At 39.5% G+C, this 15,023-nt stretch overlaps 1 protein-coding gene and 1 non-coding gene across 2 annotated transcripts; both read right to left on the minus strand.

The window, feature by feature from the left end:
* Window positions 1-792: 792 nt before the first annotated feature.
* On the minus strand, window positions 793-9,994 carry LOC145417483 (uncharacterized). The gene is made up of 6 exons (XM_080286191.1): window positions 9,892-9,994; window positions 5,653-5,791; window positions 5,276-5,419; window positions 4,457-4,563; window positions 3,016-3,097; window positions 793-2,558 (listed from the first exon to the last, which is right to left on the minus strand). Exons 2-6 carry the CDS (start codon window positions 5,777-5,779, stop codon window positions 2,473-2,475), a joined length of 546 nt encoding a protein of 181 aa, XP_080142317.1. The 5' UTR covers window positions 5,780-5,791; window positions 9,892-9,994; the 3' UTR covers window positions 793-2,472.
* Window positions 7,692-7,810, minus strand: LOC145417680 (5S ribosomal RNA). Its single transcript, XR_013900544.1, has one exon. It is a non-coding gene; the product is annotated as a 5S ribosomal RNA (ribosomal RNA).
* Window positions 9,995-15,023: the final 5,029 nt, after the last annotated feature.

Genomic DNA, 15,023 nt, shown 5'->3' on the forward strand with positions numbered 1-15,023 from the left:
TTGAGCAGGTCCATGTTGTCCATCATGAAAACAAACCACTCAAATTTCTCAGTGGTGTCAGGCTGGTTTGCGGGCTGGTTTGCATTTGCGGAAGTACTTCCACAAACGCAAAACCGCAAATTTGTGTAAAATTTGTCACAAATGCAAATCCGCAAACGAAATCACATTTCCATAATTGCAGAATTTGCAGTTTGCGGAAGTGATTGTGGAAGTACCCAGCTCTGTGTATTACTGAAAGTGAGACTGTGCAGGCATAAGCAAACCCCACTTTATGTCAGTTTTATAACATCACTGAAGACAGGAAATGGTTAGACTGCATTCCACTTTACATAATGCAATCAGCAATGAGGTAGATAGGTCAAACTACAGTATATCTATTTTTCTAATGAGTTCAATAATGGTGCAGAAAAATCTAAATTCTGCCTAGGTGTAAGTTTATCAATATGATTTATTAATATTCAAAAATAAAAACCAGCCAAAGAATTATGTAGGCGTGGCATTACTAGTGTTCCCCTCCTTCCCCCCATGTATATGACCCTACACATGGACTTCACACACTGCTCTCGTGATCTAGAAGTCTGCCTGTACACAAGAGATAGCACCAAAAATTAAGCAGTTATATGATAATAATGAGATGACTGTATATACATTTTTTATTTCTTCCCATATCACATAACCCTACATATAATTTGAAAACTTAGTTAATAAACCTCTGACTGAATGTTATAACTAAATTTCTGATCACATTTACTGATTTAGGAGATTGCTCAGTTTTATATATATATATATATCTATATATATATATATATATATATATATATATATGGTATAAAGAAATATACACATATATATAAATATAAAGAAAAAGCTCAAATGAAATGACTACTTAAAGGAATACGTAAAAAAAAAAAAAAAAAAAAAATCATATACTCGTTCAACATATTGGTAGAAATATCACATTACTCTCTAGCTTTACTTCCTGAAACCAGGACCACCATTGCCATGAATGAAATGTCAGATCAAATTAATGATAATGTCAGATTAGTCAGGTCACATCTGCTTATATCATGTTTATGTCAGTGATGGATACCACAGGACTACAGTGCTATAATATGGTCTACAAGTTAATTCACGAAGCCTGGGGATGTCTTTTTAATTTTATTCTTCCTGACAATATTCAGCTAAGGTTTGACTAAGCTGCAATGGTTAGACATAGCCTTAATAAACTCGTTTGATACAAATGGCCATCCCTTACTCGAATAAACTTGTCTGGGAACAAGAATACACTTAAAAGGGCATCACTCTGATTCAAAGGGTTAAAGTAAGTCATACAAATTCAAACTACTCATGGTGATGCCAGGTCATTGGATGTAAAGCTAGACAGGGTGAGAGAAAGGCAGCACATCCACAGTGACCCTCAGTGCTTTACTGTTTCAGGTCACAGCTTCATAAGGTTCTCACCCCCACGACCAGAATACCTGTGGGATACTTTGGCAGCATACCCATGCCACCATTAAGCCATCTGCTTCAGATGTACACTATAGACACACAAAGGCACATACAGTATACCCTACACAGCACACAGAAAGATCTACAGCAATATACACATGGACAGAGAGAGAGAGAGAGAGAGAGAGAGAGAGAGACACACACACACACACACACACACACACACACACACAATAAATAATATCAGGTATCTCTTAGAGAAAAAAAAAAATGCTATCTTTGTTAACAGTGGTATACAGAATACCAAGGATAAAATTATAAACTGATACTAATGGCCAGAAAAGCTAATAAAAGTGGTTAGATCAGAAAGCTAATTAGGTTTACAGCAAACACTAAGGCAACAAATGCTATAAATTCAATATTCCACTCACAGACAATGGCACTTGAGCTAAAGAAAGAAAAACATGGGGAGGGCAAGAGATTAAGCTTCCACTGAAACAACACAGCTACAGTGACAGTATGCTGACTAAGTATCCCAAACTCTGGCAAAGTACACACCTAATCTCACCTCAGCTCCTCTTCCTGGATACACCCTGTGTCTTATTTGGTATTTATGGAGATTGAGAATATACTGAACTTATTAACATTCAAACCTGACTTGAGTGAATGGCACAATATCATGCGATTAAAAGTGACTATATAATCTGCAATAAATAAAACTGAATATAAGGATCCCTGTAACTAAAACTGCCTGGTTAAATCTACTTCTACTAAATTTCAATGGCAAATAATCTAAGTAAACAAGAAAAAATACCATAATAATCTAGCTACATACACAAAAAAAGACCCATACCACTATTTATGCACAGTCTTTCAGCATCATGAGAATAATCCTGCTCAGCAAAGCAAGCCAGTTTTGAAGTTAGCAGCCTTATTGCGAAGAGAAATCACAGCAGATGACTGAGGGGGGATCCAGGGTAGGGGCATCAGAGGTGAGGCAAAAGGAATGTACACTGCCTAGCCTCATCCGCCTCCAGCACCTCCCCTTCCTGCACTTGGTCGCCATCCGCAGGTCCCTCCACCTGTGTCGCCCATCAGGGGGTAGAACTCTGTAAGGGCAGATCAAACATTAGTACAATAGCTGTTGTTGCTGCTGTGACCCTAGGCTCATCTGAATGTAAACCTGATTGACTGCAGGGTGGAGTTATCTTCTTGCAGTCCACCATCTTCTTTTGGGGGGATAGAGAGGGGGGGTGATGGACATTTATCAGTGCTGTATACTGTATGGTAATCTATTAAAAAATATTAATATATAAATGATGCTAATAAAGCTGATGATATTAAGAGTAACAATAATAATAAAATAATAATAATAATATTAACAATAATAATAATAAATAACAATCAAAATAATACTAATACCATAATCAATAATAATGTAATACTGAACACTTTGTAATCCATACCCCACATTGGATACACAGCTAACAAGAACCAACTCTGACAATAGGTTATTTGCCTATCAACCTTGGCTAAACTCTCTCTCAGGGGGGGGGGGGCACTCACCTGGCTTAAGCCGAGACTTTTTAGTCGACTGCTTGGGCTGTGCTCTTTCCTGTGCCTGCCTCTGTTTCTCCTCTTCCTCCTTCTAGGGGGTAAGCAGGCTGAAGTTAGGTGCTGCTGATTTCTTGGTGTTACAGCATTGGAAATTCATCATTTGCATTAGATTCTCAGTACCTGCACTTTAACTACATGCACTATAGTCTGACAAATCTAAACGTAGGGTTTTGGTGGAGTCAGCCCCTCCCTGCACTGTTGCCACGTTTCCGAGCTGACCTCTCCATCAGCGATGACCTTGACACTGTTTCCCTCTTGTGATCTCCGTTTTTCTAATACCCCCTATACCCCTGCCACCAACACCCCCTATACCCCTACCCCCAACAACACCCCCATCAACAACACCCGCTATACCTCCACCACCACCACCTCCTATAAATATAGACCCCCACCATCAACACCTGTATAATAATTAGACGTTGATAATTGCTATGCTATTTTATTGAGAGCATACGGAAATGTAACCTACCGTACCGTAACTGCTTGACTCTCTCTCTCCTCCTCCTCCTCCCAGGTGCATTGGGAAACATTCTACCCTATTGCTCAAACTCCCTAATCTTACAATCCCATCTGTCTTAATCCTTCCCACTGCCTTCGTTCCTAAATCCCTTAATTGATCTATTTTTAACCTAAGTGTCCCCACACCTTTTAAACCATTTACCTCTCTGTCACTATTCTCCACCATATGTATCAACTTGTATTAAATTGTGTATAGAACTTTCATACTGTATGCTGTACTACTGTATAATGTATAAGAATACCCACTGTTTAGTGGAAATAAAGTTTTATTATTATTATTATTATTATTTCTCTCTCTCTCTCTCTCTCTCTCTCTCTCTCTCGTGAGTGCTGCCACCCCAGAGCTGTTTGATATATTTATTTTAATTATGAAAGGATCGCCTCTTCCCACTTTTATCCCTTCAAATTTTCTTGCAATTATACTTGCTAAATTAATTAGCAATGTTAGAAGTGTTGGGGAAGTAAATAATAATTAGAATATTTTTAGAGCAACACTGCCAAATTTTTATGCCACATTTCTCTATTATCGTATAATATAGTATGCAGAATAGTTTTATTCTTCCTTGATACATGTCAGCACTTTCATTACAGTTATATTATTATGAGTTATGTTTATGTATCATTCCTACTACACAAACCACAGGCGTTATACATCGTAGGGTTAGGAAACATGGCAATAGTGTAGGCAGAGACAGACTCCACCCAAACCCTATGCTTAGATTTGTCAGACTATAGCACTTCAATACAGCTACACTATATACTAATGATCATTTTCCTACATTAGAGCTTTATTAAAACATAGTCTATGTCTAATGACCTTCCAATGTAACCTTGTGCTACTGGAAGACTGAAAAAAAGAAACTGTTCTAACCTGACGCCTTTTTTCAGCATTCTCTCTTGCTGCAATATCATACTGCTCCTGCATCCTTCGTCGGGCGGCATCCAAGGCTCGCTCCTTGCTCAGGAACTTGTCTGGGTCTGTCCAGGATAAAATTATGGCAATTAAGCAAGCAAAGGCATGGCTAGGATTTTGAAATTGGAGTGGCCCAAAGATAACTCTTTCATGTGAGTCATGGATGTTCCCGTGGAAATTTGGTGTGGCCAAGTATATTTCAGGGGTGAGCACACAACAGCACTGTGGGTTAGATGATACATCCATCCATCCATCCATCAGCCAATCCTATGTTGCCCCACGAGGAGCATAAGAGCCCGGGGCCAGGCAGTTGGTCCTGACATTTAAGATGAGAGTGACCAGCCTCACTCATACCTGAGTGGCATTACGTGAGCAATAAACCCCAACCACCCCTTGGATTGAAACCTTCACCGGCTCAATCCAGTTCATCATCAAAATTCTAACCCAATTTCTCATGTTCACAAATGATGGATACATCTAGACCAAGATTTCTTGATCTTTGGAACTGAGAGGAAACACGATGTCCCAGATATAAACTTATCTACTGTACTCCCTTCCTTTGTACTAGGAGTTATAGGGCTACTTGCAAGAAGTGCTGGGTAAAGAAGCCATTACATCCAATGCTATCAATGGAGGCTTCCAGCTCTGCAATCTCGTCTCTTGAGCTACCGTGTTACAACAACTGGGGACAATCGGATATTGACTGAATCTTAAAACAAACCAAATTCCATACTTATCAATCAAATGTATGATTTATTCTTTTTCACCTCAACTTACCTTTGTGGTGTACAGCTCTCTCCTGGTATTCCTCATGTCTGCTCTGCCACTCTTCCAAACGTGGACCATACTTTCGCCTCAAATAAAATGCTGCCACTAAAACTCCCACTGTAAGCCATCCATAGCTTGTAACAAACCAAAAAGCTGGAAGAAAACAGAATTATTTATAACTGTCGTAAAGTGCACATAATGGTTTCCAGATCTATTCATACTGTTTCCAGACACACTCAAATCCACAGTATATGTAGATTATTTGACCTCATCAGCATCACTGCAATATTGATCTTATTAATATATTTGGATTACAATGGCAACCCAAAGTAGCTAGTTGAACTTTCTACAGGTCATCTGCAACCAACACCCTAATACCAACATACCATTATTTATGATCTGCTGGAGGGTGTATGGGGTTGGCTGGTGGAGGGAGGATGGGTGAAGTCCTTCTGGTCCTGTATCAAACTCCTCCTCCTCAGGCTCGGCAAGCATGATCTCTGGCTCCTCCATCCTCACTTAAACCTAGAATATATCACACATTACAGTATTACAATAGTCTAAAGTACCAGATTAAATGGACTTCCTCCTGCAAGCTCTCCCCCTCCAATTCATCAGGACAATGTATTCCCTTCCCTCTTCACATCTCTATATAAAAAATCTCTCCTCATTTCCTGGTTCTTCTGCATCCACACCCTTCTCATAAGTAACAGCAAAATGGTACTGGTATGTACTTTTCATCATCTGAAATTTTATCCGTAATATATCACACACAAGTAACCTGTGCTGCTGTGCACATTCCTCACCTCCTAACTTAAACTTCTCTCAAACATCCTAGTTAACTTCCCGATTACAGAGGCTCCCAGACCAATACGTTATTAATTTAATCTCTGTACAGTATAGTACTTATCATTTAGTGCTACATTCTACAATGTTTTGTTCCATCTGAATTTTCAGTATTTTCTCACCCTCTACATTCCATAGCCCCAGCTCCCAGCGTGTCCCATTTTAATCTACAGCCTGCATACTCATTTATACCCAAAAAACTGTCCAGTTTCACATTCTTGCCTCCAGTCATACACCAACCACACACACATTGTCACCTCAAAAATATTATTAATCTCTTCACATAGTTCAACCTGTATGGCACATGCGAATACAACAGACCCTCACTATAATAGACTAACTGGAGGGATGCCAGGTTCGTTAAAGCCAAAAGTTTGTTAAATCTGAGTGTCCCCCCCCCCCTCAGGTGGGAATTTAAGCACATCTGAAAATAAAATAGTACAATATCATGTTTTAGTATTGTACTAAAAATGAAAACTATATCCATTTTATACTAACAACCCATAATTATGTATTTTCTGCAGTTTATTTCACATCCTTGTCCTTTTGCAATTTATTTTACATCCTTGTCATTGCACTTCTTCATGACTACTACAGTATTACTATAATCCATTACAGTATTACAACTCACCAATCACAATGAGGAGACGGCTATTTCGGTTTGGAAAGGCTGTGTAATGCACATCATTTAACCCCTGAAGCGCGGGTTGTCGTGTTTGCGACGCTCGCCAAAAAGGACATAACGGCGGATCGTCGCGTTTGCGATTCGAGTTAATTTTGAATAAACGCGGGCAAGGATGTTCCAGCTGGTATTGTCTATCAGTACCACCACCCTTTAGCTACAATTAGCATACTTTACCTTTGTACTACTGACCTCCGTTGTTGCCTTGGCCACCCCGTTTGGGATACATGACGTCTGGCAATGATGATGAATTCCAGAATTTACCCAGTTGAGTCACCCAAGAGGTAAATAGCAGTGATTGTATCAAATACAATGCAAGTAACAAGCCATAGTTTTTTTTTTTTAATGCACTCTATGCAGATAGGATATTGGAACCTTAAAGTTATTCTAGACCAGGATACACAAACACACTTACAATAATTTCCCTGTCGTAACTCAGATATTGACTTGCAAGAGAGACAAGAAGAGTGCAGAATCTTCCTCTATGTCCTGTTCTAACTTCACAAATAAATCTTAAGTAATGACACAAACAATGCAGCAGGTTATTATCTTTGGGTAATTTGCAGTTTCGTACAACCATGGAATCTTGACATTTCCTTTTGACAGTATACAGTCTACATCTCACCTTCTACTGCCATTTTTACTAAACTTTTAATCATCAGAAAATATTATTAACCCTATCCGGTTTCTTGGCCGGGAAGATTATGTCTGGTGTTAGAGTCAGCCACTCTTGCGCTGACCTACACCTTCGTGACACAATACAGTATTATTCTTTCAATTCATTCATTCATTCATTGCCAGACGCCATGCATCCCAGACAGGGTGGCCAAGGGCTTAGAGTTAATTGTTTTACAGGGAGGGGCACTAATCCTCCACCAACCCCACTTGACGTAGGGATGCCAACAGCATCTGGTGTTCCCAGGCGGTCACCCATCCAAGTACTAACCAGACCCAACGTTGCTTAACTTCGCTGATCGAACGGGAAGCGGTGTACTCAACGTGGTATGGCCGTTATTCTTTCAATGCTCTGTGTAAATACACTTTTCATGATATAATGTTGGTTTTGGTGTCATTTTAAAGCTGAATAGTTGTACTTTATCGCAGTATGTTCAACAACGGAAAACAAAGAATATAAAAAGTAAAAACGACAAGTTGATGTTAAGCAAAAACCAAAAATTTTATATCTTACTGTATAAAAATATGCGGAAAAAAAAAACTTATAAATCTGGTTTAAACCATGAAAAACTACAATAAATTACCTTTAAAATGACACATAGATTATTGTTGTTTCAGCATTTTATTGCACGGTAAAGCAAAATGAATCCATCCATCATCCAATCCTATGTCGCCCCATGAGGAGCGTAGAAGCCCGGGGCTAGGCAAGTTGGTCCTGACATTTAAGATGAGACTGCTAAAGACAGAAAACTTTTTGAGTCTCTGCCGCATATTTGCTTCACATGATCTTTTTCTTTGATTGGTCAGTGTAAATACTGTACACTTTTTATGATGTGATGCTGATTGTGGTACCGGTATTCTTTTGAAAATGAATACGGTAGTTGTACTTTACTGTAGTATTTTCAAGAAGGAAAGGGAATAAAATAAAAAGTCAAAATGACGAGTTAAGTTAGGCAAAAATCAAAAATTTTATACCTTGCCATAGAAAATAATCAGCAAGAAAAAAAGATATATAACTCTGGTTTAATCCATGCAAAACTACAAAACTACTCTCCACCACCCACAGAGCAAGCACTCCGCGACATATTGCCCTAGCCTCTTCCTTATGAGGCGCAAACGTGATTTATGGTAAATATTTTTAAAAAGTATCTTAAAGGACACAAATGAGTCATCGGAATTTTGAGGTTGGATTAGAAATTACTCTACAACACATTATCAGAATCTCAAAGGGTTAACATCAGTATATAAAATGTTATTATACCAATGCCAGGGACTGTGGGCTGGGTTTTTGGTGGGCAGAAGTACAGGAATGCTGACAAATCAGGTTGAACCTCTTGAGTCACCTGATACCTATGCAGATGCACCGACCAATCTGATTTGATGACCTGAGACACGACACCTATGTCAACACTCGTCTCTTGAAGGTCGGATCTGAATTCAGTTCAACAATGACTGCTCTACGTGGTGACTACAGCTATATATAACTGCTGGGATTTCATGAAGAAACATCATCATCATCATCATTGCCAGACGCCATGTATCCCAAACGGGGTGGTCAAGGGCTTAGAGTTAATTGTTTTATAGGGAAGGGCACTAATCCTCCACCAACCCCACTTGACACATAGGGATGCCAACAGCATCTGGTGTTCCCAGGCGGTCACCCATCCAAGTACTAACCAGACCCAACGTTGCTTAAATTTATGTAATTTTCAGGATACGTTTTGCAATTAGGTTGGCCAATATTGAGCGAGGTCTGGGGGGGTGGAGCCCCCCCCGTTAGGATGATTTACCAGTCTGAGTACGTATTTTCAAGGACAGGTGGTTAGGTTATACGATGAGGCTGTTTAATATCGTGAGATCTCGGGGGGGGGGGGGGAGCCCCTGCTGGGACTATTTATTGTTGATCCAATCGATTTTGGCCTTCAGTTTCACCACAAATAAACCATTTCTGCCGCATTCCCCCCTACCCAAAACCCCCGATTCCCCACCAGTCCTCCATTATCGTTTGAGGGGGGGGGGGTTCTCTGAAACGGTTTATTTGCGACAGAAATTAGGTTCAAAATTGATCGAATCACAACAAAAACACCAGAAAAACATTTTTTTTTTTTCACTCTCAAATTCAATGGTTGTTCGAAACTGCATATTGACCAAATCTTCCCTTCTCTAGTTCTTCCTGTGAAAATATCAATTTTGTGAGAGAATCCATCTTAGGCAAGTTCGAGAATTCCATCCCTGGAACACAATTTGACTTCCACCGACCACCGATCCACTTCAATCAGTGCACCTCAGAAAAATGATGAATCAACTTAGGTACATGGACCTGGATCCAACTGCTACCTAAGTAAAACATAGTGGGCTGTAAAAGACCTAAAGAATGTACAAAATCTAACATGTTACAGTATCTGCAAGACCCAAACCCTACCAGTGAGTCCGTAGTGGCCTGTAATGTAAGGCCAAACTGGCCAATAACTTCAACAAGTCTGCCTTGCTGCGATGTTTACGTTACTTCTGCCACGACATCTTTAGCAATAAGGACTACGAGGCTAAAGAATATATTTCTTGAGGAAATACTTTTTTTTTTTTAGTCTATAGGATATAATAACTAGATGATTTTTAATGCAGAATGATAACGCTAACAAAACTTGTTCCGACTACAAACCTCGAAAGGCAGGAGCAGTCAACTCAAACCCTGAGTTCTTTGTCATGATCCGGATACACCCACAGGCTACGCCCCATCTACGATTACTGTTCATTTTCAGAATAAAACTGCTTATTTATAGTAAAACACTTGTAATTTACTTGCAGGTGTCGTTAGGTTCATTGGAGGGACGAGCCTAATCTCTTCATCATTTTACATACTTCAGATCCAATGATACAACATCCTTCCCACGATTTTGTCTATATATCGTGATCCTTCCTGCAAGAAAAGACCTTAACAAAACACCTACCGGGAAACAGGGAAAAAATACTTCCGAGCATCCCTGCTTGTAAGAGGCGACTGAAAGTGGTCCTCGTCTCTAGTCTTTCTCACCTCACTGTGCTCCTCTTGTCTCATCTCTCTTCATGATATTTCCCTGTTTCTTCCGACCTTTATTTTCCCTCTACTATCAGGTTAGACATTTGGTGCGATGACACTAACCCTTTCTCCCTGTGCTTCAACTCCAAAATCACTTCAACGCCTTTGTTGGTGTTATTTCATTATTCTTTCCATCGCTCTGATTTAATGACCAATGGACGTCCTCCTTCTATCTCCACCTGTGATGCTTCCCTTTCTTTTTCATATATCCTCTTAAACTGCCCAAATTACGCTACTCGCTACTGCGTTTCGCTTTCTAGTACAGCATCGTCTTCATCTCTGTTCCTGATATTCTCGGGAGTACTTTTCTGTGGATTGCATTGTCGTTTCTACACCTAATCACTCCTTTACTTTCTGCAGGCAGGGTGGCTCAGTGGTAGAGCGTCGAACTCGGAACCGGGGCCGAGGGGGGGGGGTCTTGAGTTCAGGCCACGCCTGGTAGTTGCCATAACGGTGTCGTATGCGCGGAACGACTTATGCTGGAAGTTACCATTCCCAACTCAATTTAGCCTAAATTAACCTAAACTAACTGTTATGCAATGTACTCAGGGATCAACTTCTTGCTCTCTGAGTACATGGGTCTGATATTGGGTTCTTTCTGTGCAACCAAAGAAACAGGCCTTAAGCCTGCAATCCACAAAGTTCAAATTTCAAATGAACCAGAAGTTCTAACTGTACTTCTATTGCTACAGATACAAGCATCCAGCACACTTCTGTACTTTCTATGACTAACTATTGTGTCTGTCTAAATTCAGATGCTTCAATTATGCAAGGGGTCATCACACAATTTGCCTCCTTATCATCTAGTCCTCGGCCATCAGGCTGCTTCTCTTCAACTCACACTACCCTCACTCATACCTTTCCACAGCATCCCTCCAGCTCATCTCACTCTCTACCCATCCCTTTGAATTAGCTTTTATTGCTCTCTCTGGGGGACTGTTTAAACTTGGTCAGATATTGCTTCCATAATGGTAACCTTTTTAATACTGTAGCACTGTTGCTGCAGAGACACCATCATATGGAGGCACTGATATGACCAGATGAACCAACTGCTTGGTGTGGACTGCCAGAGAAGTGCAATTCAATCATGTTTCAGAAGAACCTGCAGCTACTACAACTACTATTGTTAGTCATCCATTTTGTTCTATCAGTTCCCCACGTTAACTTCCAAATCTTGCATTCTCGTACATTCATTTATAATAACCATCCATCATGCTCCTTGACAAACCATACTACCTCCCACCTTCAAACTCATGCACATATACAGTACTGCATATAATCTTTCTGACATTTAGAGTACATGATGGAGAACACAATCACATGGTAGGACTGATACAACCAGATGCCTGGTTCCACAAACATCTCTTGGCTCCCTCCATACCCCTGAAAAGAGAATGGTGGACTGCACAAGGGGAAATTCAGCCTGTGGTTCACTGGGTTCATGTTCAGATAAGCCATGGGTCCTACATGGGTCTGTCCTACTACTGCTACTACTTTTTTTTACCTACTGTACATCCATTCTCTATGACCATAACACCGAAGCACATTGTCTTCTACCCTTCTCTCAACATACTTCCTTGATCCATGTTTTTAACAAACAGCCTACCTGTCTCATATCCTGTCCAATCTATGCAAAGCACACTCATCCCTTAAGGGTCCCATTTCCACTGCTCTCACTTTGACAGTTCACTCATGCCATACCGAAGTCTCATGACCATACCTGTATATTACTATGGGCACTTAACCCTTCATTCAATTCTCTACCCCCTGTACACATACAGAGACTGTTATGCCTCTGACAACCATAGTACTGTAAAGGTACGGATATGTATACTTGAAGATCCAATTTGGCTTATATTATAGGGCTGGCTGAAATCTGAACCTAAAGCTCTGCACCTACATATTTTACAGTACTGTACTTAATACTTTTTCATTAAGCCAAATGAAAATCTCAAAAGGTTAAGCAAACAAATGCTTCCATGTTTGTGATATGACATCACATACTGTTATACTAAAGTACAGTACAGAAATCCCCAATGTATTTTCTCAAGTAGATCACACTGCACAATACTTCTTATACTGTATACCAATGCCTTAAATACTGTACAGAGCAAAGTGAGCCGCAGCAACAAAGTTTCATACAAATATTGCATGTATAACAAAAGTTTCCTTGCCAACTACAAGATATCACAGTATACAGTACAATGCAATTCCCCAAATGAGAACTAGGTACAGTTGTGGAAAAGTTAATGTTTTGGAGAACTGGAATGGTATCATTACTATCCGTCATAAGTACAGACACACACCTAAGTGGCATTCCCGTTATCATTCACTGTATCCATGCTCGAATTTAATATCACACAATCGTGGTTTTCATGGTTTAGGTGTGATGACTCAGCAGTAAGCAATAATGATTTTTTTGTCCATGGGGTCAAAATTGCAAAACAAAAAACAATGAAACAAATCTTACGGTACAAGCAAGTCCAGCCTGAGCCAGCCTGGGTTACCGGTACTGTGAACTACTATGGCACTTTTTCAAGGTAACAGTGAACCTGGGAACTAAACCATAAGTTCTTTGGTGGTAAATGTACTCTTCATTATTTCTTCTTCAGTTAAATGACTCTTCTAATGTCCTTCGGAAAACTGCTAAAGTTGAAAACACGGAATTCAGATACTGGGGAGTGTACTGTACACTATGTGAAACTGCGAATACCTGTACATAAGTAAATACTGATCAGGAGTACAATATATAAATAACGGTAGTTCCTCATTACGAATGCAAGTATTATATAAAACAATGCTTCTTAAATTCATCATCCACACCCTAAGTCCCACCAAAGAATATGGCTTCTAAAATAAATACAGGGTACTGTATTAAAAAAATCTAAAAGGCAAAACTTTTTTACTGCATAGTTCTTTAGTTGAATAAACATTGCACATACATATTGCACTAAGAAAATGTACTTGCAAGATGCATCACAAACCAATTTAGAGGGAATGGCCAATGCTTTGGCCTTGTAAGCATTGTACACATCCATCCATCATCTAATCCTACGTTGCCCCATGAGAAGTGTAGGAGTCCGGGGCTAGGCAATATGGTCCTGACATTTAAGATGAGAGTGAATACAGACTCACTCATCCCTGAGTGGCATTACATGAGCAATAAATCCCAACCATCCTTAGGATATAAACCTTCACCGGCTCAATCCAACTGGAGCACTTTCATTACCCACTAAACCACCAGGTGCCATAATTTGGTTATATGGTTACCAACCAGCATAGCAAATGGCTTCCTGGTGTACAGGAAACCATTTGGCTTGTCACTACACACCCGGTAAATATATTTCATGGCTTTCTGCCATGCATTTCCATATTGGTTAGGGGGGGCTACAGCATTGTCCCTATTTTAGAAAACTTTTGTTCTTCTAGTATTTTGTGACCAGATGCCCTTTATGACACTAATGGACTATGAGTGAGATTAATTGCTCACCATTTCAATCACTGATGTGTGCCCTACCCTACCAAACCATGGTAGACAGTTTTAAACATAATATGATTCTAAAAAACTACATAGCCTGATTCCTTAAAAGAGGTTTAAGACTGCATAATGCAATGTAACTAAAGTAAAAATTTATATTAATATGTAATCTTGAAGATAATAGTATTCCTTATACATGTACTGTAGCTACTGTACATTAAATATAATGCAGTTTTAAAAAGAATACTGGTATTTTTAAGAAATACTGGTACAGAACACATCTGCCTTTAAGCAAGTAGGTGTAACCAAGCAAACATAACTGTATAAAAGGCAGGCATCTTCATTATATCTGTCATACTACTGCCTCAAAATCATTATGTGAGGGGTGGTGGGGAAAAAAAAAAAAAAAAAAAAAAGTTTCTACTGTATCAAGTAACTACTGTAAATTTACTATGAGTACGTTATGGGACATGAATTCATGCATGGTGACTACTTTCTCCATTGCAGGCATCAGCGATCTTTGAGCTGATTTCTACTAGTTTATCCATGGGCAGCAGGCATCAGTGATCTTTGAGTTGCTAGTTTATCCATGGGCGCTCGAGTTATGTCTAATCAAATAGTCCTTCCGTTTGTACGTCTTGTGACATACACTGCACTTAAATGGCCTTGTATCAGAGTGCACTACCATGTGTCTCTTAAAGTTATAGGACGGTATAGTCTTGTGACAGCGTGGACATTCCATGGTCCTGAAAGCTCTGCTAATCTTTTTGGTAACAAATTTATGCTTCCCTGAGGTATTACATAATGATTTGGAAGTTGTGACACATTTTTCTTTATACTGAAAGTTGGAGGATATATTCATCTGTGTGTTGGCACTTTGATAACATAAATGTTTTGTACCTGCATTCGTAAAGTGTTGTACACCAAGTTCTTTATTTACATTTAAGTTTTCTTCTTCATCCACACTACTGTCATCAGTTTCAGTGCCATTATCCATCAC

The sequence above is a fragment of the Coenobita brevimanus genome, chromosome 110, assembly GCF_032717465.1.
Source record: "Coenobita brevimanus isolate Jiangsu-jjx chromosome 110, ASM3271746v2, whole genome shotgun sequence".
In the NCBI taxonomy this organism is placed as follows: Eukaryota; Metazoa; Arthropoda; class Malacostraca; order Decapoda; family Coenobitidae; genus Coenobita; species Coenobita brevimanus.